The sequence below is a fragment of the Gallus gallus genome, chromosome Z (assembly GCF_016699485.2).
Source record: "Gallus gallus isolate bGalGal1 chromosome Z, bGalGal1.mat.broiler.GRCg7b, whole genome shotgun sequence".
Taxonomy (NCBI): Eukaryota; Metazoa; Chordata; class Aves; order Galliformes; family Phasianidae; genus Gallus; species Gallus gallus.
The window spans coordinates 20,598,568-20,625,339 of record NC_052572.1 but is presented as its reverse complement, the minus strand read 5'-3'; the positions used below and the strand labels follow the sequence as shown (position 1 = coordinate 20,625,339).

General features: G+C 39.4%; 1 protein-coding gene across 6 annotated transcripts in view; it reads right to left on the bottom strand.

The window, feature by feature from the left end:
* The window catches only part of RNF180 (ring finger protein 180), a 75,999-nt gene extending 54,480 nt beyond the window's left edge, over positions 1–21,519 (bottom strand). For 3 of the 6 annotated variants that reach the window (XM_015277600.4, XM_015277601.4, XM_040656167.2), the window contains exons 1-4: positions 21,204–21,519; positions 15,773–15,904; positions 12,031–12,126; positions 5,397–6,356 (exon numbers count right to left, since the gene is read on the bottom strand). In XM_015277600.4, the coding sequence (XP_015133086.1) occupies positions 5,397–6,356; positions 12,031–12,126; positions 15,773–15,904; positions 21,204–21,287 (1,272 nt within the window). In that variant the 5' untranslated portion in view covers positions 21,288–21,519. Of the gene's footprint in view, positions 1–5,396; positions 6,357–12,030; positions 12,127–15,772; positions 15,905–18,082; positions 18,211–19,627; positions 19,766–21,203 lie in introns of all 6 variants that reach the window. The other 3 variants (XM_004937275.5, XM_004937273.5, XM_015277602.4) reach the window with 3 other exon arrangements.
* Positions 21,520–26,772: the final 5,253 nt, after the last annotated feature.

Here is a 26,772-nt window from a genome sequence, read left to right as displayed (position 1 = left end):
TAAAAACCAACCTTAAATTCTCTCCTTACTGTGTATTCATTGTCCTTCTATTAATCTGCAGTAAATTTCATAAATATGAAAGTACTTCTATATTCTTACGTGTATCACTGAACTTTCATTTTTGTGTGCTGTGAGCAATCTTACATAGCTGTGCAATTCAGTCTGCTTTTCACGTTGTGCACAGCGCTGTAACTTACCTCCATTAAGGGATCATTGTTCTTAGCTGAGGGACAGCATGTCTCATAAACTGTTATTATCTAAGTTGTCTGTGAGCTTATTAAAAAAACAACATAATATAAACTTAATAGTGCATGCAAGAAGAAAGCATATAGTATTTATGTAGTTCTCAGCTGCTCATCAATATTTCAGTGTAGTAGTAATAACCACAGAACGTTAACAATGATGTACACAATCTAAAGAATGCTGATTTTGACAGCCAACAATAAAATACAGAGGAATGGAAGACTGTGGTGTGTGAGAGGGAGTCCTGAAATTGATGAGCAGTGGTGCAGTTGATACAACAGAAAGAAGGGATGTCATCCAAAGGGAACTGGACAACGTTGAAAAGTTAGCCCATGTGAACCTAGTGAGGTGGTTCAATAAGGTCAAGAGCAGGGTGTTGCACTTCAGTCAGGACAATCCCAAATATGTGTACAGACTGGGAGAAAAACTCATTGAAAGCAGTCCTGTGGAGAATGACACAGTGGCCCTGGTGGATGAAAAGCTGGATGTGAGGCAGCAGCGTGTATTTGCAGCCCAGAAGGCCAATTGTATCCTGGGCTGCATCAACAGAAGGGAGTCCAGCAGGGAGAGGGAGGGGGTTGTACCACTGCTCTGCCCCTGTGAGACTCCATCTGGAGTACTGCATCCAGGCCTGGGGCCCCCAGCACAAGGCAGATGCAGAGCTGTTGAACTGGGTCCAGAAGTGGACAATGAAGATGATCAGCAGGCTGGACCACCTCCCCTCTGAAGAAAGACTAAGGGAGCTGGGCTTATGCAGCTTGGAGAAGAGAAGCCTCCAGGGAGGTCTCATTGTGGCCTTCCAGTACTTGAACGCAACTTATAAGCAATATAGAAATGGACTTTTTATATGGTCAGACAGCACAAGGGAGAATGGCTTTACCAAAAGAGGAGAGATCTAAGTTAGAAATTAGGAGGAATTTTTTTACTCAGAGACCCTGATGTAAGGTGCTGGAACAGGTAGGCTGGAAAACATGTGAATGCTCCGTACCTGGAGGCATTGGACAGGTTGGATAGGGCCATGGGCAGCCTGATCTGGTGGGCGGCAACCCTGCACACTGCTGGGGGTTAGAAGCAGATGATTATTAAAGTCCCTTCCAGCCCCAGCCATACTATGTTTCTATGGTTCTACAATCATATGAAGAGGTTGGGTCACAAAAGACCCTAAAAAACTGCAATCACAAATAAAAGTGTGAGAAGACTACTGATAAAAAGTAATTAAAGTCTGAAGTGCTGGGATTAGAAGACGCACCTCAAAAACCGGTAGCTTTTGCGTGCTGTCTACCTGAGATGCAACTTCCTCTGAACATTCAATTGCAATTTAAGAAAGGTAAGTCATGCATTTAGGCATGAATTCATCACTGCTAATATCTCTTCCTTACTCTAGCTTATCATATGTGACAGAATTAATCTCTTAATTACAAAGGTATTGGATAATAGTCACAATAAAATCAAAAGAAAGTACAATTCTCCATCTGAAAGTACAGTTGCAATTTAAGAAAGGTAAGTAATGCATTTAGGCACAAATCCATCACTGCTAATACGTCTTCCTTACTGTAGTTTATAATCCATGACAGAATTAATCTCTTAATTACAAAGGTATCAGGTAATAGTCACAATAAAATCAAAAGAAAAGATACACAAGTTTTGGCTCAGACGATCTTCAACAGTCTTATAAAATGTACTAGCTAAATAAAGATACTGCCTTATGTTTGCAACCACATAGCCCTGTAATGCAGTATTGCCACTGCTAACAACAGGCATCAGCTTTGTTCTCAGCCTGCAAGGTCTGAGCTGAAGCTATGCCAGGCCTGCTCTGTCTGAACTTCTCCTGCCTGTGGCTTTGTTTTACTTGGTTTAACTGTAAGAACAATTTATCTAACCAATCAGAGATCCGTGTCTACCATGTTTTATTTTTGTTATCGTCGTACAGGACAACGACAGATAGCTGTAACAATGAGTTATTTCACATAAAATAATGAAGCAGTGCAAAGAAATACAGATCTGCTAAGAAAGCAGAGAACTTCAGAAGTAGAGACAGAGGAGGCTCTCAGAATACTCAGTAACATGTTTTTTCAGATGGATCAGCGTGATTTCCAAAATCATCTGATACTGATGAACTGATACTGCAATTTTGAAGCTAGCTCAGTAGTCTTCCTTTACATAAAATTATTCTGAACAGAAATAAAATATAACTGGTGGAGCAGCAAATGATGTCTCTGTCTGAGATATTTTAGAATACAAGTACGAGCTTCAGACAGTAGCAAACAATGCAAATATAAGAAGATGTATATAAAAGAAGAGTCTGTAACAAAAATCTTAGATATAGTAACAATTCTGAGAAAAAAATGTTAACACTGGCAATTCCTAGACTTAAATATTTTAGACCCTAACAATACATTGCAGAGCTAGAAATCCCTCCTGAATACAAAGATGCCTACATGTGTGTGCACAAAATGCTTATACACTGCAGGTTTTAAGAGCTCTCTCCTACAGAACAAAGGAAGCTTGGTTCCCTCTGCTGTTAGCAGGGCAGTTCAGTCCTGCATGTACTCCCAGCACAGACTTCCAAGTGCATGTGTATGTCATAGAATCATAGAATCATAGAATGGCCTGGGTTGAAAGAATAGTGATCACCTAGTTTCACCCCCCCTGCTATGTGCAGGGTCGCCAACCACCAGACCAGGCTGCCCAGAGCCACAGAAGCTCACAGAATTATTCCTGTTTACAATTTGAAGTTTATGTATTTCACCTTCATAGCAGTGCACATTCTGTCACAACACAATATTTATGGACATATTTTGGCTTACTGAAAGAAGGGAAAACAACTTGAGAGATAAAGTTACCATTCTATGAAATAAAAGTAGAGAATTGCGTGATGCATTTGCAAAGCAAGTTCAAAGTCTGAAGTGGTCTGTTCTTTCAAATTGCTCTTCAGAAAGGCTTTAATTAAAGATAAAAATGAGATACATAGTACCTATAGTGAAGAGAGCTTAGAAGAGATTCACCCACATAAGGATTCTGCTGCAATGAAGTGTCTCCGAGAAGAGCACTTAAATGACACTCCTCAGTGTCAGTTATCAAAACTCTCTCACTCTATCCAGTCAGAGGTTTATGATGTTTTTCTTTTCTTTTTTTTTTTTTTTTTTGTGTGTGTGTGTGTGTGTGTGTGTGTGAGGTTTTACGATCTGATTGCTTAAACACAGGTGATAAGTATGCTGAAAATCATGGTTATAGAGTCCCACAGCTCTGCTTCCAATTTTAAGCAGCAATATAATAACATGTACGTAGTTACCAAGAGGAGTATCTGAAAGCCAAAGAGAAATGAAGGCAAACTTGGAAGAGAATGGGGAATTCCTAAGCAGCAAAAGCAGTAAGTGTGGTCTAATGTGGGAAAGATTTAAAGTTTATCTTTTCCTCTCCCCAGTTACCACAAGTTAGGAAAATCTGTACAGCGCTTTACTCTTAAAAGTAACACCTAGCAAAGATGAAGGAGTCTGCAGAGACTGCAGATGACATGACCGTGCAAATGCTCAGATGTACCATGCCTTTGCACTGTCATTTCATTCAACAGAAATAAGAAGACCTTGAATTTTTAAAACCATTTAAGGGACTCTGACATACTAGTAATTCTTAAACTTGTTAGAAAACAAACGTTTAGACATTTAAGACATACAAATCTTAGAAAAGTTCTTTCCTCTCAGTATCAGTGTAGCATTATAAAGAAATCAGAACGTTTTCCAAATTTGGCAATATGAATTTAAAACACTCTTTCAACAAAACAAAACAAAACAAAACAAATTCCAAAGATAAAAGAACACACACACAGACTGAAAAAGTCTTATGGTATGTCCCTTCATCTTCTCAAGCTGGTTCTTAAATTGAGCTAAGAGAGTCAGACTCCAGGTAACTATCTCTCAACCCTAATTCACTGTTCTGCTTAGATTCTAAAGGTTCGACTGACAGTATGTAGGAAAGAATCTGAAGTCACTCACTGCCTCAGTAGCACTGTACCAGGAGGGAAGGTCATTTATGTACAAAGGACTGATAAAAGATTCATACACAAACCACTGATCCTACATAACCTATTTATTATGTGCAAAACAACAAAAATAATACCTAACCTAAGCATAGTCTGTTAAAATAAGCTCGGCATTTCTTAGTAAGGCATAAGTATTAAATTCAACCTGACCACTATCAAATGTAAAACAATCACATCAAAATACGTACATGTGAAATATGTCACTGTTATGGCATATTCTAAGACTACCACAACAAAATACCTATCCAAAAGGGAATGATTTCTTCAGTAGATACTACTTCTTTCATGCAAGTTAGTATGTTTGCTCTCTATGGCCACACAGTCTTTTACTGCAGGAATTTTATGAGGAGAAATTTTATTAATAAATAAATAAACAAATAAATAAATATATTTTTTTTAGCACTAGCCTTTCTACATAATCCCTGAGCAAACAGTAATGGTGTTATTCACTTTAACATATACTCCTGGTCTCCAACTCCACAAGAAAAAATTGCTATCTTCATTAGATAGTCTGAAGAGGGGAACCATACCAATACATGAGATAAAAATATGCAACTTCTTTTTATATTAGTAGGTAAGACTTTTGGATGCTAAAACTTGTATCTTAAAAAGCAAAATTCAGTTCTTTACTCAAAGAAAGAAATGTTTACATTACAATAAATAACAAATGCAGACACCTTTAAAAATAAATTTTGCTGCAAAGCTAACCCAAAATGACATTATATAGTAGTTTGAAAATTCTGAAATGCTACTGTTTCTCATTTAGAAGATTTGAATGCATAGGCTGCCTTCAATCACACTGACTAAATTTTACTGTATTTCTTCCCACTTCAGATTTGCTGTTACATCACAAAATATTAAGAAAGCCAACAGAAATGAGTTTTATATAAATGTATCCATTAAAATTTGATTTTATATAGGAAAAAACAGACTGGATTGAATAAGACAAACTACATGCAGAAAGAAGTTGAAATGCCCTGTTTGCAGGATACCTAACCCTATACAGCAGCACTATATTAAAACCATATTAACAAACAGTATCAAAAGTAATAAATTGTAAAAGTAAGACAAACAAACAAAAAAAAAGTAGCACAAAATCACTTTAAATACCTACTTGCTTCTGTAGCCACTGTTCTCGCCGCCTTTGTTTTCTCCTCATGCTTTTCAACTTGTTTTTTTCTCTCTTACTCAAGTTTTGGTTGAAAGAAATACCTGTAGACTGCACAGGACTCACAGGTGCAATATATTGTTCCTCTTCCACAGCACTTGTAGATGAAGAAATGTTCATCAGAAAAGGTGACCCATCAGCAATGGCATTCCCAGAAGATTGTCCGGTAGCTTCAAAATCACATTCATCGCTATCTGTGTCTCTATGTACCAATGTGGTACAGGACAAAGCTCGAAAACTTTTTTGTAGTTTGCCAGCACTTGAAGTATATTGGACCTGAAAAGCACTATTATCAGACTCCAATTGCAGGTCATTTTGTGTATAAAGTGATGGATTTTCATTTTGGCCATTTGACCATTTCATGTGGTAAACTGGTCCCACACTGGAAGTTTCAAATAACACAGGTGACAAAGCAAGTCTCTCTCTGATATTTAAATCCAAACTGTGTGATCTTCTGTGAAAAGGTTTTAGTGTGCATGCATCATTCAGACAGGAAGCTAAAAGATTTCTTTTTTGATTTAATGCCTTTAAGGGAAATTTTTTACTTTCCATCACAAATCTGGGAGATCTTGCTTCTAGACAAAGTGCTTCTGTAAATCTTTCAGTATCGTTGTTATTCTTCCTGGTGATGTACGAAAGCTCTTGAGGGCTGATATCTGAAACTGCCATTACCACTTCATGGTGGCTACCCTTGCTAAAACCAGACTTACTTTCACAGAGAGGTAAGCATTTTCCTGCTGACTTTGCCAATTTAACTGAGCAAGCTGCTTGATAATCAGTCCGGCTTTTGCAGAAATGTATATTTACTAGCTGACCACAGGAGCATTTTGTGTTGCAAACAAAGTTAAAGCCCCCTAAACGGGCCTCACAAAATGGACAGTGCAGTTTTCCAACGGTCCACTGTGCCTATTAACAAAAAAAAACAAACGGTCATTCAACACATTCATTACAAATCCAAGATCAGGAAATCATTACTATATTTACTTTTGTCATTCTACCAAAGTGTTTAGCTTTTGTTTTTCAAACACAAGAAAAGAGACTCCGAAAACAAAATCCACCATAAAAAATGTTCCAGAGAAAAGTGCTTACTGAAGTGATAATTCTAAGTGATGACTATTCTAAATGTAAGAATTCTAGTACTAACATACACTTCAAAATGTAGGAGCTCTAAAATATTTTTATAATTTGTTCATAGGTAGAACAATACCAATGAAAACATTAGATCCTTTTAGACAAGGAAATTAATTTACCATGTTAATCTGGATCTGGCAGTCACAGTTTCTCAGCTGAGTTTTCTGAGCACCGATACATTTCTTGCATACCAAGTACAGTGGAAGGAGATTTCTCACAAACAAAATATAGTTTTTTTTTTTTGGTTACCCACAAAAAGCTTGAAATGGTTCTTGCAATTTGGTTTATGTACTATAACAATATAATCTCTATGAACACACCATTATAAATCCCTAATACTATGTCATTAGGGACATGCTTATTTATATTATCAGCATTTTTATGAATCTCATTTCAATCCTAGTGTCACTCTTTGAAAAGAAAATATGTATCAAAGATCTAAAACCTCCTTCATACTTGCACAACTCTACTCATCTGTTCAGTAGAAACTTTTTTGAGGATTAAAGACATATTAGTGTTTGCAGGATCACAGCCCAGATGAGAAACATTATTATCAACTCCAGCCACATGTTACTCACTAGTGTGGCTGAACTGAGGTTAGCAACCAATACAGAAGCTGTCTAGCATTTCTAGCAAAAGCATTGCTTTCAGTTGCAAATATCTTTGCAAGGTTGTTTGGCACATGATTCCACGACCAACACTTGTCTGAGTGAACAATTCTGAAAGTTTCAGTGAAAGCACTTCCGCAGTTTCAGAAAAGAACGTGTGTGGAAGAAAAGTTATTTTTCACATGATGCTGTAAAAAGTTATGGAAACACTTCTTTGAGAAACTCACTTCTACATAGTGGGTCAAAAACATAAAATTTCACAGAGTATCAAAGATACTCCGGGTGAGAATCTGTTTAAATCTGGACATGTTATTAACTAAGAGAAAAATAAATATGTTTACATATGCCCAAACACTTACAAATCCCACAAAATTCATTAAATATGCAGTCCTAGTTTGCAAGGCTGACAAACTTGTCTCTATGCCATTCCCTAAGAACAATTAAGCCACGTCAGAGATTTACTTTAAGTCTCTCACACTTTGTTTCTCGGATGCTGAGGACTAGGCACTAAAATTCAGGAAAAATCACTTTTCAGTGCAGTAGTAACCTCAATCTATAGACAGGGAAAAGGAAATGAATCACAAATGTTAGGGAAAAAAACTAAGAGCCTGGCAAACTGGAATACCAGAGGTTGCCTTGAACAGCAGGGAACTTCAGTGCTGCACAGAAACACAGAATCAAAGAATAGCCTGGGTTGAAAAGGACCACAACACTCATCCAGTTTCAACCCCCCTGCTATGTGCAGGGTTGCCAAACACTACACCAGGCTGCCCAGAGCCACATCCAGCCTGGCTTTGAATGGGTCCAGGGATGGGGCATCCACAACCTCCTTGGACAACCTGTTCCAGTGCGTCACCACCCTCTGAGTGAAAAACTTCCCTCTAATATCTAACCTAAACCTCCCCTCCTCATCTCAGTTCAAAACCATTCCCCCTTGTCCTGTCACTATCCACACTCGTAAACAACCATTCTCCTTCCTGATTATATGCTCCCTTCAAGTACTGGAAGGCCACAATGAGGTCTCCCTGGAGCCTTCTCTTTTCCAGGCTAAACAAGCCCAGTTCCCTCAACCTTTCCTCATAGGAGAGGCGCTCCAGCCCTCTGATCATCTTAGTGGCTCTCCTCTGGACCCGCTCCAAGAGCTCCACACCCCTCCTGTGCTGGGGGCCCCAGGCCCCCATATGGAGCCTCACAAGAGCTGAGTAGAGAGGCACAATCACCTCTCTCTCCCTGCTGGCCACACCTTTTTTAGTGCAGCCCAGAGTGCAGTTGGCCTTCCAGGCTGCAAGTGCACATTGCCGGCTTACGTCCAGCTTCTCATCCACCAAGACCCCCAAGTGCTTCCCTGCACTGGCACAGATTGCCCAGAGAGCTTGTGGGGTCTCCTCCTTGGAGATCTCCAGAATCTGCCTGGATACAGACCTGGGCACCCTGGTCTGGGTATTCCTGCTGGAGCAGGGTTTGGACCAGATGGACCTAGAGGGCTCTGCGAACCTCAGTGACTCTGTGATTCAGGCAAAAATGGGAAAGCAAGGGATCGTAGGAAAGAAAAAGTACATCCCAATGTCCAAAGTGCAGGGAGACTGGAAGTGCAGTACAAGGGAGTCTGGGATTGATTTAGCATGAGCTTGGCAAGGGAGTGATGAACCACTGACTCAGTTTAAGAAGTAATAGCAGAGGCGGTGGCAGTTGGAAAACCAGCATGATCTTAAGAGCTGAGGGTACACAGATTTAAAAACGGCCTCCATAAAGACAGAAAAGTAGGAAAAGTTACCTAAAGAAGCCAAACAAAATGAAGACTGATAGGGAAAACAGAATGCAAGTAAATAATGGTCACTAGCAACACTAATCAGATATTTACAATTATTGAAGATTTTCTACATATTAATATGTGCATGAAACCCAATGAAATTGGTTGAGAACAGGGACAGATGGCAAAAAACTGGCTGGGAAGCAGTGGGCTGTTGCAGGCTGCAAATAGACTTTGTGCTTATGTAAAATGATTTAGCCTTTGATTCAGGAGTCATAAAGGAGAAAATAACACATGATCACAACATTATTCAGAGCCCAGGATGATCTGTGGATAAACCAAAATTGTTTTAAAACTCCATATATATATCCATAAACCTGCAGCATCTTTTCGGAGAGGTCAGAAGTGAATGAAGCAAGAGTTCCCGGGACATGAAAGGGAAAACACTGATACTGAAGACTTTCAAAGAGTACTGTGTTCTGTGCCTCGACAACCAGAGAAACATTGCTCTTCTGCAATCTTGAGGAAATACACTAAACCTCTTCTGAGCAGTCATTGTCTGCAGGTCTTTTATCTCTCAGGCCTCCAAAATGAACCTTTGGGTTGCCATATGCAGAAAGATGGGCATTTACAACTAATGTAACATTAATTCCAATTATACTGAAATAATTGAACATGCAAACTACTATAAAAAGTGGGTCACTGTGATCAGGCATTCAAGATTAGGTTTATATGTAAGGCACGAAAATAACTTATCACCCTGCTTTTCTTCTTTTCCCAAAGATTAATATTTTTGAAGCAGATGCACTATTCTGGCATGCACTATTTAGGTCCAAGATTTCATTCTCAGAAGAGATTAATTAATGTTTGAGAATACAAAACACTTAGGAAAGCATTGAAGGAGCACGAAACAAGTTTTCTTAATTTCTGAATGCTTAGTTTTACAGTCATCATTTTTTCTTTGCACTGCCATTTTCAGAGTGAATTTACTTAGATCAGAATTGTTACTTACAATACAGATTAGAACAGAATAGAATGTAACAGAAATATATATGCTTTTGTATATATAAGAAAACTTGGATACAGAAATCTAAGCAGAAAAAAATGCAAATAGAACATGCTTCTCAAAATCAAACATTAATTTGTTTGCAGGGCAAACAAAAAACAATGTTTTGGCTTACTTCTTCTAGACCAGTAGAGGAAGACTTGGGGTGTTCTGGTGGACGAAAAGACTGACACAAGCCAGCAGTATGTGTTTCCAGACCTGAAGGCCAACTGTATCACGGGCTACATCAACAGAAGGGTGGTCAGCAGGGAGAGGGAGGTGACTGTCCTCTTCTGCTCTGCCCTCCTGAGGCCCCACCTGCAGTACTGCATCTAGGCCTTGGGCTCACAACACAAGACAGATGTGAACTGAGCCATGAAGATGATCAGAGGGCTGGAGTGCCTTTCTTACAAAGAAAGGCTGAGGGAGATGGGCTTGTTCAGCCTGGAGAAGACAAGACTCTGGAGAGACCTCATTATGGCCATCCAGTACTTGAAGGGAGCTTATCAGCAGCAGGCAGAGCAACATTTTACAAGGTCTCACAGTGACAAGATGAGAGGGAATGGCTTTAAACTAAGCAGGAGAGATTTAAGGTAGATATTAGGTGGAGATTCCTTACTCAGAGGGTGGTATGGCACTCAAACAGGCTGCCCACAGAAGCTGTGGATGCCCCATCCCTGGAGGTGTCAAGGCCAGGTTGGATGGGGCCCTAATCAGCTTGATCTGATGGCTGGAAACTCTACTGATGGCATGGGGTCAGAACTGGGTAAGCTTAAAGTCCCCTTCCAACCCATGCCATTCTGGGATTCTACAAATAACATTTAAGTTCTAGACCTAAAATAAAGAATATACTCAACAGAAACAATAATTTCAACAGATGTGAGGTGTCTCATAATTTTCAATGAGCAGTTAAGACTCAAATGCATTGACATTAGCTTTTCATCAGACCTTGGAATTTCCAAGTAAGCAAGTACTTTCTAGTCATACAAAAACAATCACAATATGTAAAAGAAAGAAATTACATCATATTCCAACAACAAACCTCTAAAAAACCTTCACCGTTGCTGTCCATATGTGCTAATACCAAAAGACACAATGATCAGCACAAACCAAAAGCCAAAGCCTAGATAATTGATACATTTTAATATATAGTCACCTTTAGCTATGCATTCCCTCCAGGAATGAACAAAAGCCTGCATGCCATGCTCACGACAATCTGCACCTGCTGAAACACACCACCTATCACCTCACAATGTACATATCCACTGTTAGGTGACCTTCAGTGCTCAGCAGGAGTAAATGAATAACAGTGGGTGCACGTAGGGCAACTGTTAGGTCATAGCTTGAACTGGTGACTAAGCACTTGATGAAGGAGCATCACTGACCCAGGCAGCACAGGCAAACTGTTTGCACCTGTGCTCCCCATGTGGAGTCACCCTGGGCCAGAGTGTCACTTGGATGTTGGCTGTTTCCTGAGAAGGAGTGCTGTTTGGACAGAGGTCCCCTTTATCAGTTAACTTCAGCTCTTCTTTCTGTATATGCCTATTGGCCTACCTGTGAATACTTTGTCTGGTATTGACAAGAAACTGTCAGAAGCAATTTTGCTTCCTCATGAGGAGAACAGTGCATTTTTTCCTCGTGGAGAAATTCAATTCCTCACCTTTCCTTTGTATGCCCTTCCATGTCAGATGTCATTCTGTCAGTCTGCCCCTCTGCTGCCATATGCTGTATAGCAACAAAATGTAGTGGAATATCAGTGGGAAGGTCTGACCTCTACTGACATAGCATAACCATCTGCCTCTGGCACGGTGGGCCAACATTGTAAAGTAGGAGGCACTGCTTTCAGAGCAGCCCTTGTACGTAAGGAAATAATACATATAAGGGAAAAGTCTTCCATAATAATATAGGTTGCCAAGAAAAAAATCCCTCAGTTAGAAAGTCTCTGTAATATATATAGACCTTTTCAGAGAAGTATCCTTGAAATTTCTTTCCTCCTTAACTCATGTTTTGTTAAATGATAAAAGATACAAGGAAAAATATATCTACCTTTTCAATGATGCATTTAACCCACTCCGGAATAGCTTCTAAGCTCACATGCCATACGTTGCAAGACTCCCGAGCAACAGCTGAATGCTGTGATATCTATTGAAAAAATAAATACTGTATTGTTATTCAACATTCATGTAGGCTTTTTTTTTGTTTGAACATAGTCAAATATCAGCCTCCCAAATTCAGTAAATATTTTTATTAACAAATGATAAAACTCAAAGATGCTGGTACATTCTTTAAGCCAGAAATCAAGTAGATGCTGTCAAGAATATACTATTTCTGAATCTACGGACATTGGACAGACTCCACTGTGGAGATGGAGGCGTCTGGAGGTGTTTTTATTTTGTTTGCAAGAACAGAAAGTATGCAATAGCTGATCTTTCAAGTATATAAGGAAACTGATTTCACATGCTCTATCAGCTGGTATAATTTTCCACAAAGGTAGGAAAAACTTCAGTTATAGTTTATATGAAGACTGGTCAGTACTGGACATCTATTGCATGAATTGATTTATAATCACTTTTGAAATGTTTTCAGAAAAATTATCTGAGAAACCAGGGATTTTATTAATTTTCAAGTTTTATGTGCAATAATGTAACCAAATAAAGAGAAAAAAAATAAAGTTGATAAGAGTAATAGAGCATTTCAATAACTGACAATAAATAAATAAAAGTACCTACCTACCCTTTAGCACAGAAATGACATAAGTGTAGTTAAAACATTTTAATGTAGTTTCAAATGTCAGTAAAGTTCTAAGGATGGCTAAGACACAAGCTCTAGTAAGTGTCAAAGTCCGAAAATCCTTTGTTAAAGAAGATGAATGTGGAAAAAATACTGACTACTACGTTATGGAACTAATGGGATTAGAACTTTTATTCTGAGAATTGAAGGTGGGCCATATACTGCAGAAAAACTTCTAGAAATTCTCCACTTAGTGACAGCAGAACTTAAACAGATTCATTTGCCCTATCTATGCTATCATATTCCTCCTCTCTATGAAGACTGCATATACTTCAACTTAGATATAATTCTGATTCAACTTAGACCTAATTTTGATTTGAAGTATTTATAATGTATTCATAACTTCAACATTTGGTTTTAAGATTTGTTCTAAGAATATTCTTTTACTCATATTTAAGCTGCATATTCAATTGCAAGCCTAAAATTCAAAAGGGAAGATGATATACTGAAAACATTACTCTACTGAGTACTTTCTCTGTCTCCTGCTGACTCAGAAAGCAGCATTAAATTACATTTATCTGCTATAGACATAATTAGTAAAAGAGCACTTTCAGTTCTGTTCAAAATAAAGATGGATCTTTACCATTAATTTAAACTTCTGCCATAGTTTGCCATGAAAGGAGTGGAAATCCACGGCAAACAAAACAAACAAAAAACCTTTAGTATATACTATGAAAAATATTCTACACCCTCAGGCTCTGCAGGCAAGAGGCGTTTAATCATAAAAGAAATCAGCAATAAATTAATCTTTTTTCTAAGATTACAGTATGTTGGGAAATTAAGATCACATCCATATTATGTGAAGTTGACTCTACCCATGTTAATCTTATATCCTGAAATACAGGAAAACATATTGTGGTGACAACCAGGTCACCCTGAATCTTGGTACAGCCTACCCATGTTTGTAGTGAACTTAAAGATTCACTTGAAAGGTGTGTCTTAGTACTTTGACGGAGTAGCACGGGATACATTTGTACTTCTGCTTCGCCCCACAGAATGTGTCAGAAGAGCTGCACTGCCTTAGGAAATGTGCACTAGACTTAACTTTGCAAAGACATCCCCTTCCACAAAACAAAGCCTCATGAAAAAACAAACTGTAAAAAGTACTAAAATTGAAAATATGATCAGTGTATTTTGCGATGTGAGAAAGACAAGAGTATATTCTGTGAGTTACTCTAATAAGGTATGCACAGAACCCGTACAGAAAAGGGAAATTTCCCCTTTTCTGGGGAATACTATGTACACAGCAGATGAGTCTTTGTCTTCCCACTTGTAGGTATCTTCTCACATGCTTGTCAACTACAGACACACATGATCTTCTGGAATAACAGTACTCCGGAACTGAAATTTTTCTTCTAAATTTATAGGTATGTATATAGTCATAATCTGGGCTTCAATTTACAAATGGAGTAACTCCACTAATAAGGCACTAGCAACAGACTATTTAAGAACAAGCTCAAACAACTGATTTAATTGCATTAGATATGAAAAGATCTTGACTAGAACAAAGTTATCATTGTCAAGAAATATCTGCATCCAAATACTGCTGACTTTGGAAACGCTTTGCTTATTTATTCAAAAGGACTGTTACTGTTAAATTTTTACTTTTGTAGTGTTGGAGAGGTACATAATGAGTAGGGGCAGACTGCCATTCAAAAATACTGAGCTTTTAACTTTAAAATAAATTCCAAATGCAGATCCTAAACACAACACAATAATTGGTTTATCTTTTGTGTGTGTGTGTGTTGATACAGTTTTTAGGTGAAAAAAAGGCTTTATTTCACTTATTTGAAGAGAACCTAAGATTAAGAAAACCTAATTATTAGAAAATGCTAAAGACAATAAAAATTCTTATTGCTGAGTCCTGAAAGGATATACCTGGTAGACTAAAACTCAAAATCAGCTAACAAGCCAGACTAAGACTCCAGAAATTTAACAATTGAAAGGCACAGTGATGTTAAAAACACACACACACCCTCCCCAAAAAAACCAAACAAACCAAGAAGATGCTGCTTTTAAAAGGCAGCCTTCTGAAAATGTTCCATGTTACAGATATACATAAGGTGAAAGCATATCCTGCTCTCTTGCAAACCTGTGTGTTGAAAACATTTGATTTCTGACTACTGACTTAAATGCATATAGATGAATAAAATGGGGTTTATTATTAATAATAATTATACTAGGGTCTTAATAGTGACTTCATTTTTAACCTTGGTGGTTATGCTTTTCTCCAGTGCTAAAACAAATGGTGCTGTATTTCATTTCTAGTGTGTTCAGAAACAAACAAAATCAACATATTCTATTTATTTTTTTTCTCTGATTCAACATCATAGGATGTAAGCACAGTGTTCTTGGTGTCCTTGGAAGGACTCACTGATGTTACAAAGCAGTAAGAAATATTCTGTTGCTGTCTTATTCTGTATGATCATTTTTCTCTTTATTTTAACAATACGATGCAAGTTACTAAGTGGTATTAGTACAGTGCACAGGGATTTCACAGCAGTGCATCTCCCTGGCAAGCAGGCTCATCTCCTCGTCAATTTCTGTGAACAGACTATCCCCTACTTTTTCAAAATTAACAGCAACAGTATCTGATCTAGAAACATTTGACGCACAGTTAACAGGAAATCAGCATCAGCATTTAAAATACACCTTAGAAATTAAGAGTTCCCTGTTCAGACAAATTGTAACAAAACAACATGCAAAGATAAAAGAATTTTTACATGTAAACTGGTAACAATATATCCACAAGCTAGTGGACAAATGTATCACAAACATCAGCTGACAGGCTGCAGAATACTAGGTGACTGTTGATTACCTGGCTTTGGTTAACACTACTGCTTACATTTTTCTCCATGGAATTGTCCATACTTTAGTACTTATCTCCACAAGCAAATTTATTGAGGGCAAGACTAACAGTTCTCCTTTATTATAAACCAATAGCACTGGAAAAAGTTAAAAAACAAGAACAAAACAGCCCTCCAGACACTGTACTTACATCGGATGGTTCTTTTCCATAACATTTTGCAAGGCAAACAGAATTTGCTATGTATTTTCTACATCTCCAGCAACGTAGCACATCAGTCTCTTGGATACTCATTTCAACTTGTGATTCTTCAGCTCTGTAAGTCTATTTGAAAAGACCATAAAATGTACAATTCAGTCACCTGTTAAAACCACACATGGTTTTCTTTTGCAGCTCTGAAGCTTATCAGTCTATCTACCTCCTCTTCATGATTGTTACCCTACACATCTAATACACACATAAAGACATTTATGTGATGTCCCAAAGCAAAAGTTAATGCATGAAAAGCATTACATGAAAACAAAGGCTGTTTACTCAAAACTCCCCTAGATGCTTGCTCTCTTTCATAATGTTATATAAGATGATCAGTGCTACTGGTACAACTACGCTTTTCACAGACCTAAATCAACTTCCTTGTAAAACAAACTTAAGCCTTAAATTAAGACAGGCAAATATTTTTTCTCTATGCCTTGCTACGTTAAAATATTTCTCTGGTGTCCTCCAGCCTTATTCTATAACTTTCCCTTTTGTCATTCTTTCTCCAAATGTTTTCTCCTTTCTTCCTGCTTCTGTTTTATCCCTTTGTGCTAGCTACATGGAAAAAAGCAGAAGACCTTTTACACATACACAGTCAACTGGAAGATTATGCTACAATTATGCCTACTTACACTGCTAAATTGTATAGTCCTTCCCGTAAAGGAGGCTGTGGTATAAAATCTAGAACTAGTAATAATACAATCTCTGTTCTTCCACAGTCCAAATGTCTGATTTTGCTGTTCTTTCTACTTCATTTTAGTGTATTTTTTGCTCTGAGGTCATCAGGATTTCTTGCCTTTATAGCCATGTGGCTTACTGAGCCACGTAAGTCTTTGCATTTTCCCTATCTCTGCCTTGTCTTTTCCTGCCATTTTCTCAATGAACAGAAGATTAGGAAACAAACAAACAATATTTGTCATTTTCCATTTATATCAGAGTTTTTTTTTTCAACAAATTTCCTACATTTTCTAAATATGTATGGAGTCTGAATATGGTTTAACAAGGAGGAACTATCATGTTCATACATCACACAGACTCAAGCGTACACAGGGCATTTAGTAAATAGATCCAAACTAAGAAGGTGAAATCAAGACAAACATTTAATCTGTTTTTTCAACATCATGGTAAATTAAGATAAAATTTTATGAAGATTCCATTCGTCTTCTTTTCTAGATAAATGAATGGAAGTAGTTAATGTACATTTAGATGGCCAAACATAAGATTGCGGAAGAGACACTTATAGGAAAGGCAGAATTTACACTGGAAAGTCTGTTTTGTTTGTGACAAAAATTTGATAATTTAAATGCCTGAAGCAGAATCTCAACCTCTTCTTATTAACCTCAGCCTGTAAAACATTGTGAAAGGGATGTACATTAAAAAAAAAAAAAAAAAAAAAAAAAAAAAAAGAACAAATTCAGTTTCCATAAGATTTTACAAGCAGTGTGTACCAATTTGCTGTAAAGACTACAGCACTGGAATTCAGAGGAATGATCACCAGCTACAAGTGACACCCTAAACACCTTAAAGCTGTTGTAATTAATCTGTTCTTGGCAGTTTCATAACACTCCTAAAATTAATTTAATCTTACAACAGCTCAGTGGGAACCTCAAACCTAAGACCCAGTAAGGCCTGAAAGACTGTGCCTGAGGCTAGCCCAAATAGGAATTTCAAGTACAGCCATATCCTCATTTACTAAAGACACATTCTTGAAACTGCAGTTAGTGATATCTGTTTCGTACAGCATATATACTGTATATGTGTATCCACATTGCATATATTTAAGTCTCCGTATATAGCTTATTCCCCTTATACTAACTAGAAAAAAAAAACTGTCATCTGATTAAAAGCTGCTTCATTTGAAGGTGGTGATACATGCTGCAGTGGGGTGTGAAACAATTAGTGACAGAGCTCTGAACAGACAACAGGCTGTTGGATAAATGCAGTTGCTGCATTTAAAAGACAATGCACAAGTCATTTAAAGAAAGGTTGCCTCATGAAAGTGTCACATTTGAAGCAATGTCAAAATTCCCTTTACCTGAATACTGCCTAGCAAGCAATCACTGTTATGCTGCAAAATCAAGGTTTTGTTTTCTTGTTAAACACTGTAAGTATTTGCTTAGGTCTCTACCTTTATTTAAAAATAAATGAATGTATAATATACTATAGATATAATAATCTGCGTACCACAGGTTGCATAGTGTGACCAAGAATGCTGACACTAAACTAGATGAAAAAAAAATCACCAACCTTGAAATTCGAATACTTTTAAAAACAATATTACAGTGGGTGAAGTGTTCTTCTGGCCTTGCAGAATTTAAAAAGGAGAGTTCCTGTGACACTACTGAAATTCTACATGTATGTCCCGTCTTTCAGATCTGGCAGAGGGCAGAAGAAATGCTACAAGTTACACTAACACATTACAGAGGGTTCTACACATACCACTTAAGAAAACAACAGATGAAACATCTATGATTTTTTCAACAAGCATTCATTTCTATTTTGATTTGTAAATAACTTAAACTGGAATTCAAATAAAAGTGCATACACAGAGTTCAGAAGTGTTTTTATTAATCAAATGCAGTTTAACCATAGTGTTCCGGATACATTTCAATATATATATTTTTTATTTCTCAAGGTTTGCTTTTAGAAGTGTTACAAGGCACCTTGTTCTCACCTTGTTTCACCTTTCAGCAACGTTGCTAATGTAAAGACCTGAGATTCTAAGAGGCAGACACACAGAAACTAGATAGTGGCCCCCTCAGTGGGCCTTTCCAAGTTGGCACAGGGCCATGTTTTTGTGGCTGTATTGCTTCCAGATTATTTGCCTTGTGTAAGCTCATACTTGCTCCAAAATAGCAAGCATATATATCCGAGAGTAAAAACGCCTATGCACCTCTATGACTTCTGTTTATGTCTTTCAAACTTTTATTTTGTGATTTATTCCCAAAAGAGACAGGAACAGAGAGTTTCTTCCCAGGTCAGAGACTCCACACTCTTAAAACATTTTTCTAACCTTCTCCTAAAAGGCTTCTGATGGAGATTTTACAGCCTTTCCTAACTATTTCATTACTTTGTTATCTTCTACTATTATAACCTTTCTACTATGTCTGATTTGAATTTTCATGCAATTTAAAACTTACTCATTCCCTTATTTGCTGTGAATTCAGAGGACAAAATGTCTTTTTTTTCCTTCTACACAGAAACATTTTACAATTTAAAGCATCCCTTCAGACTTGTCTTTGGGTAAAAATAAAATCAATTCTTTAACTTTCTCCTCACAGATCGTGCCTTTTTGATCTCCACCTGTCACTACAATCCTCTGAACTCTTTGAAAAGGGTCATCTATTCTTACACAGCTGTGTTCCAGTCTGGCTGCAGAACTCAAAATGAAGCCCTACCAGTACTGAGCTGACCAGACAAATCCTCATGCGGAAGAAAAGGTAAGGACAATGCCTTCCTAGGGTGGAAAATAACATAAGATTCACTAGATTTCTTTGTAAACAAGGCACACCAGAAGACTAAACAATTACTGCAATGAATAACTGATAAATAACTTCCACGTGCAGTCTCTGTGTGAGTTCCTCAAGATTTTCAGGTTCATACATGCTCATCAGTATGTTAAGTGAAGAAAAAACAGTAAAAACACTTTTTCTCTTCCCCTATCCATCTGGAAAATCTGTGACTAACAACAAAGAAAGCTAGTGGGACTACTGTGAAGAATAGGAATCATGCGAAGGATGAAGCAGCAGACAAGTTGAAAAAATACTGCTCATCAGCTTCCTGTTTACTCACCATTTCTTGAATGGGATGCTTTCCCTACTGACAACCTCTCACAAGCAGGAAGTCCTCTTTGATATTTTATTCAAATTCCTTATACGATACAAACTCCATCATTTCTTCAGCTCTGGTCATCTGCTCTCAAAAATACTGCTACAAAACATGAAGGAAAGGCCCCCCCCGAAGTTACTCAAATTTGCAAAGCAAAAGACTAAACATAAGAACGTATTTCTGTTGAAAGCCTGATCTAGCATGTCTCTTCAACTAGGTTTGCCCTCAACTACATAAAAGTGGTTCTCAATGCTTTTTGTTCAAAAGTCACCTGTGACCCCATCAGGATACTGTAGCCATGAAGATGACAATAATAATTAGGTTGCAGCAAGGAATTAGGGCACGTTAACTCAGCATTAATGACAGAGAGTCTTGAAAAAATAGTAGATGCATGGAAGCTTTGAGGTAGAGCAACAGAAGCGAGATGAATTGTGTTGGCCAACAAGTGTACGAACCAGAAATTCCTACTGCTGTAAAGGGAGGAAGCAACACTTTGCTGAACAGGAAAACAATTCCAGAAGGAGCTCAAGCACACATGAAAACTCACTGCTAGGTTGCAATCCCCAAAGTTTTTCTCTTTTAAAGAGACACTTGTAAAACAACACTTAACCTGCATTTCTCATAAAAGTAATGCTATGCAGGGAGAAAGAAAATGATGTTCAGGCTGCCAGGGCAGCAGAGTGGCAACATGTGTGAGCTGATGTGCAAGTCTCCCCTGCAGGACTGAGAACTGCTCCACCAGTGCAGCTGTTGTGTGCTCAGCCCCATGTCACGGTCCACTGCTGATGAGAGGGTGGAAGTCTGCAATAACACTCCCTTCCAGTGAGAGTAGTAACTTAAAAGGCAAATAAACTTAAAATTAGGAAAGAACGTCCCACTTGCAATGTGTTACTTAATTTCCTAGAAGATCCTGTTGCATGCTGCTGAAGTCGATGAATCTACACGGTACATCAAGAGAGTATGGAGTGTTTAAATTGCTTTGACACAACATACAAAGTGGGTCAATGAAAAACCAGGGGTTGGCACGTAAATTTCTTCTTGCGTGAAATCCCACTGACTGTTCCCAGACTGCTTAATGGTTCTGTACGTATAAACACCGGCTGCTGCACAAAATAAAGGTCTGAGCCATCAGTAACGCACGTCCTGGTGGCACACACGCTCCCCACCACCAGTCACCGGGCCACAGCCACGGCTAACCGAGCGTCCCTCCCCGGCCGCCACCCACCAGCGGACGTCCCCGCCGCGCCCGCCAGGCCCCGGCCGGGCACCGACCGCCTCGAAGCGGGGCCGGGGGTCGGCAGCCGCCCCGTGGGCGGCCCATGGAGCGCTGGGCCCCACTTCAGCGCGTTGCGGGCGCTGTCAGGCGGCGGCACCGCTAAGTAAACTCTGAAGAGAAGTCGGGGCTCCCGCCGCCGCTCTCCGGCTCCCCCCGGGGCGGGCAGCACCCCGAGGGCTGCGTGCAGGTGTCCGCCCCTTAGCGCGCCCCGGCTGGGCCTAAGGGCCGGCGGCGCTGCCCCTCCCTGTGCCCCGCTCCGCTTACCGGGCCGCGCTGCTCGAAGCTGCGAGGAGGAGGCGACGCCGCCGAGGCGGGCGGGGAAGGGGCTGCGCAGCAGCAGCTGCTCATGCGAACGGGAAGAGACAAGAGACAAACGGCTGCGGAAAGCGCTCAGCCACCGCGGTGCCCGGCGTGCCCTGCCCGCCGTGGAGGTCACCCAGGGGCGGGCCGGTCCTCTCGGGCGCTGCCGCGAGCTCTCCCCGCAGGGTGCCGGCGGAGGCCGGGCAGCAGGCGGCGGGCGGAGGTCCGAAGGGCTGTGCCGCGCGGAGGCCTGAGAGTGGCACGTCCGCTGTCTCCTGCCTGGCAGAGGGGGGAGCCGGGGTGGGGTGTGCCGGCGGCTGGGTGCGGCAGAGGTGAGACGCGGGAGTGGATTAGGGAGAGCTGAATTAAAACTTTTCAATAAAAAAAAAAAAAAAAAAATATGAAGGAACAGTGACAAAACCACGAAAATGCTTTGGGGTGCTGCAGCCCTTTCAATAAAGGCAGCAGTGCAGGTACTCAAATGCATCAGGCTTCTCCAGGTGAGCAGCGATGCCCGCCTATGCTCAGGGTTTTTCAAAACTCAGAAGCTCTGTCCAGAGCCTGCACAGCCAGACTGGAACCAGTGTGAGCAGAGCACCCTCAGGCAGCAGGATGCATCACGTACAACAGTGTATCAGCTCCCCTGCAGCCCCTGAGTGTCTTAATGGGCACCAAAGCAAAGAGAAAGTTTCAAATGAAATACATAATAACAAAAGTAGTTTTGTGAACTTTTACACGGAATTGCTGCAGCTCATGCAGAGCAGCCTGGAAGAAAACCTAGACGCAAAACTCGGGGGAATGCACCGGAGGACCCTGCTGTCATCAAAAGGGACCTCGACAGGCTGGAGTGGTGTGCTGATAGGAACCTCATGCATTTCAAGGAAGAAATGCAAGTCCTGCATCTGGGGAGGAACAGACCAGGTATGAGGACATGCTGAGGGCATCCAAATGGAAAGGACTCTGCAGAAAAGGGCCTGGGGCTTCTGGTGGACACCAGTTTAAACATGAGTCAGCAATATGCCCATGCAGCAAGAAGGCTTACAGCACTGTGGGCTTCATTAAGAGAAATGTTGCTAAATGATTGAGGGAGGCGACCCTTCTCTATTTAGCTCTGGTGAGGCCACACTTGGAGTGCTGTTTCCATTTCTGGGTTTCCCAGTACAAGAGCGGCATGGACACTGTGGAAAGAGTCCAACAAAGGGCCTTGAAGATGGTGGAGGGTCTGAGTACATCTGCTGTAAGGAGGGGCTGAGAGAGCTGGTACTGTGTAGCCTGGAGTAAGGGAGGTAATGTACACCTCAGGATGCAAAAGGATAGAGCCAGGCTCTTTTCTCTGGTGCCCTGTGACATGATGAAGCAACGGGCATAAACTGGATGCAGGAGGAACATAGGAGGCTTTGTTAGGGCATCAGGAAACTTCTTCACTGGTTGACCACAGGTTTTCCAAAGAGTTAGAATAGTTCAGATGGAGAGGACTTGCAAAGATCATTGAGTAAAATGACCTGGCCATTTCAACTGCCTGACTAACTCAGGGCTAACCAAAAGCTAAAGCATATTATTAAGGATGCTGCCTTGGACATCACCAGGCACAGAGGCTGAGAAATCTCCTTTCATGGAGACAGTCATAAGCTGTCTAGACATGGTCCTGGGCAGGCTGCTCTGGGTGTCTCTTCTTGAGCAGGGTGTTGGGACAGATGATCTCCATCCTCAGCCATTCTGTGATTCTGTGATATTATGATACTACTAAGTTTTGCTCTTTGATATCCTAGTTCTAGCAGACTGCAATGCAACAATGGAATTAGTCTGCTTTTTAGGACACAGCATAAGTTTATTCATTTCCAGCTATGCAGAGTCCTATTGATGTGTATGTTAAAATAAATAAAAATACAACCAAACTTATCCTGGCCTATGATCACCTATTTTCCTGCATTACTGGTGGGGTATTTGTTTGTTTGATTGTTTGTTTGTTTGTTTACCGAGAACACCAACGCTAGGGTCTTTTTAGTAATTATTCAGTGTGGTGGGATATGCTAATAGCTTCTTCTTCTTCTTTTTTTGTTTGTTTGTTTGTTTGTTTGTTTGTGACCTGGTAGAGAAGGTCTACATAAAGACATTCACAGGTAGGATGCTCACAGTACATAATTTCCCCTGCATTATATATTGTATTATAATTTTATATAATGTGTTATAATTTCCCAGTAGATGAAAGAGGCTGTTATTTTGAAGTGATTCCCAGTGTGGTACAACGTGCACAATTTTTATCTGAAATGATTGTTTAGGAAAAGCACTGGTTTTCAGTAATGACTAGTTGTGGTTTATATGGTGTTTTAATTGCACATGGAGCAAGAAAAACAGGAAAATAAATGGAGTACATAAAAGACAGGTTTAAATGACTAGCTGCTAATTTAGGTCTTCCCCTTCTGAGGTAAAAGGATGTTGAAAGTATTAGAGCAAGGAGATCTTACTCTTTTAAAATGTTATCATCTCATTTGATTCTTGTTAAGGAACATGTAGGTTTTAACTACAGGAATTTCATGGTATCCCACGCTTCAGAAGAAATAGCAGTGAAGAAGGATCTGAAAGGCAGATGAAGAAATGAAAGGCAGTGTATGGCTTATTTCACAGAATGAAATGAGGAAAGATAAAACAGTGGTACTCCTATGAAATTATATTTTGAGAATTTTTGTTCACCATCTTTGATTTTATTGAGCAAGACATCCAGCTGCATGATTAGCTTTTTTGTTGTTTTACAGGTAGTTTTTGTCTCTCACAGCATGAGGACAGAACAGCTGGCCTATGCAAGATAAGAGAGGATAAAGTGACCACTAAGAAGGTGAGTGGGTATTACTCATGCTGTAGCTTTAGGACATGTGACAGCCTGGTATAGAATTAGTTCCCAAATGAGTATATATATGAAGTGTTTTTTTACTGAGATGTCCCATGGTGATCAGGATGGTCTATGGTGGGCTATCAGTCTATCAGTAGCAAACTGATGAACAGTAAAATAGAAAACAGAGACTATTTTTGGCCTACTGGTCTGAGACAAAAATGAGATAGCAGGAAGGCTATAGTGAAGGCTGTATGTAGTGAATCTTTGAATGCTGAAGCACATTGCAGTGGGGTAGTGATTTGTGCAGGCTGCTTACTACCCTGTAGTAGATATTGTCTCCTTGCCAGCAGTGGTGATGAATTAGAAAATAGAAATCTTTCCTAATTAAGAAAATAGATAGCCTGACTGTCAGTCTTGTAGAGTTCCTTTCTTTACCAAAATACATATTCTCCAATTTATTACATTTTATCCGGGTATTCAGTGCTGAACTAATGACTAACCTAGGCATTAACCCAATAGTACCTGGTCCTCTGACAGATTATTCTGGGGTCATCTCCAAGACCTGCATAATTGTCATTTGTGCTGGAGAAGAGTATCTTAGGAAGTGGCTAGAGACAGATCATTAGAAATGAGTGAAGAAACAGAATTTGTTAGATGGCACTTCAAGAATTTGATACTGAACACAGGAAGATATGCAATATTGCTCTTAACATTTTTTGTTGGTTTGTTGTTTTGTTTTTAAGCTCAGGCATAATGCATATTTGAAAGGCACTGTGTTAGCAAAACTTCACAGTAGGTCTCATTTCTGAAAAAGCTCTGGTGACATTATGATAACAATAAAGCATAACATTTCACTCTATGGTGAGTATCATCTAGCATTTTATATTCCTTTCAAAAACACACCCTTGTGTTCAATATGATTTACCATTGAAGATTTTTTCCTTTTATAACATAAATTGCAAGGAAGTGACATTTCTCCCCCTTTCCCTTGAAGATAATGGTTTATATTTGTTGTTAAGCTTCCAAACCAGATCTATGAAGCTTGTCGTTCTCCTACATGAAATCTTGTGCCTATGCAGAAAATCCATCTTTTAACAAATCTTTTGATTTTGCTTCTTGTCAAAGAACAACTAGGTCAGTCTAAAATTGCTGTGTATGGTCACAGAACATGTTGGAACTACGATAAAAATTTTTAGGTGTATAAGTCTGTCAGAGCTAGATCTAATAATGTAGTTCTTAATGCCACTTTCTTTCCTTGTGGTCACTTGTTCCCTGGAATCCAAAACTATGTTAGATGCAGGGATCTTCTCAGTGCTTCAGAATCCTGCTGGTCCAGGAAACCTGCTGTCTTGAGATAGGGAAAAGAAAATGCCTTGAAGGTGACACAATATGCAAATTATTATTGCCAGTGAAGCTTATTAGTTTGGGTTCTGTTTATCACCTGTTAGGAACTAGCTCCTACAAGTGAAATATTCATAGAGAAAATAGACCTCGGGTCACTTTTCTCCACAGCCTATGTTCATAGCACATTTCCTGTGACTTGGGTGAGCACACAGATTAACATCTAATGATAAAAACACACTGTCTTTTACTCTGTGGTATCCCAGCTTCAAAGATTTTATGATCTACTGGACTGTTATGGGATGGAAGAGAACATATCTGCACAAAAGGCTGTAAGACTTGCATAGGAAAGGGAATTTCAGGGACCTCAAATGACCAATTTAATTGTTTTACACTAAATAGACATACAAAAATACATTAATAACCCTTACAAGAGGGTTCTGTGCTATTTTATATCTAGTTTGAGTGAAAGGGTAGAAAAAAATAGTGATGCTACAGATAAATCTACCATTATACATTTTGATCAAGGTTTCTGATTAAATCATTTTATTTTAAATTAAATGGAAAGATCAACAGAGGTATTTCTTCAAGTATAGCGCTTGACTTGAAGCTTAGATAAGCTAAAGAGACTGAAACAAAACTGCAGTTTCTTTAGCTCAGCCAGTCTGAAGTGTACAGGAAGTTGAGTGGAGAGGGTATCTGGAATTAAAGTAAAATTTATTACAACTACTGAGGAGTAATTTAAGCAATTAAGGTAAAGACTTGCAAAGATAATGCTGGATAACCACTGAAAAGATTTTAGAACTAAATGGACAAATAAAAGAATAGGTTAAAAAAGAAATACAAGAATAAAAGAATACTGAATACAGGAACAGCAAAGTTACTTTTTTTAAGTGTAGAGCAAGAATAAAGGATGTTTAAACTGCAGCTGAGTTAGAACTTGCAAAGAATATTAAGAAAGATGTAGGTGACCTTGGGTATTAGAGAACTGGAAAATGTGTGAGACGCAAGTGAATAACATGCAGTGTTATACACTTGGAGAGTGATGTGCTGGGGACCTACAGGCCCCTAACTGAAGAATAATACCAGAATGGAGCAAAGTATTGCGACAGTTTTAAGGGACATATTATAGAGAGAGCTGACCTTGGCAGTTTGTCTTGTTTTTGCAAGGACTTGTTTTGCAAGCAGATGTTCCTCCTGGGCTCTGTCTCACACAATGGCCATGCAGATACAGCGTGCAAGTGGAAGAAACCCTGCAGATCGTGGGGAGGATAAAAGCAGGAGAGAGGCTGTGGTGGGAGAGAGAGTAAAAGTGCACTTTGAAGCATGGGACGCCCTGCTGGCACTGCCTATCGAATGCAC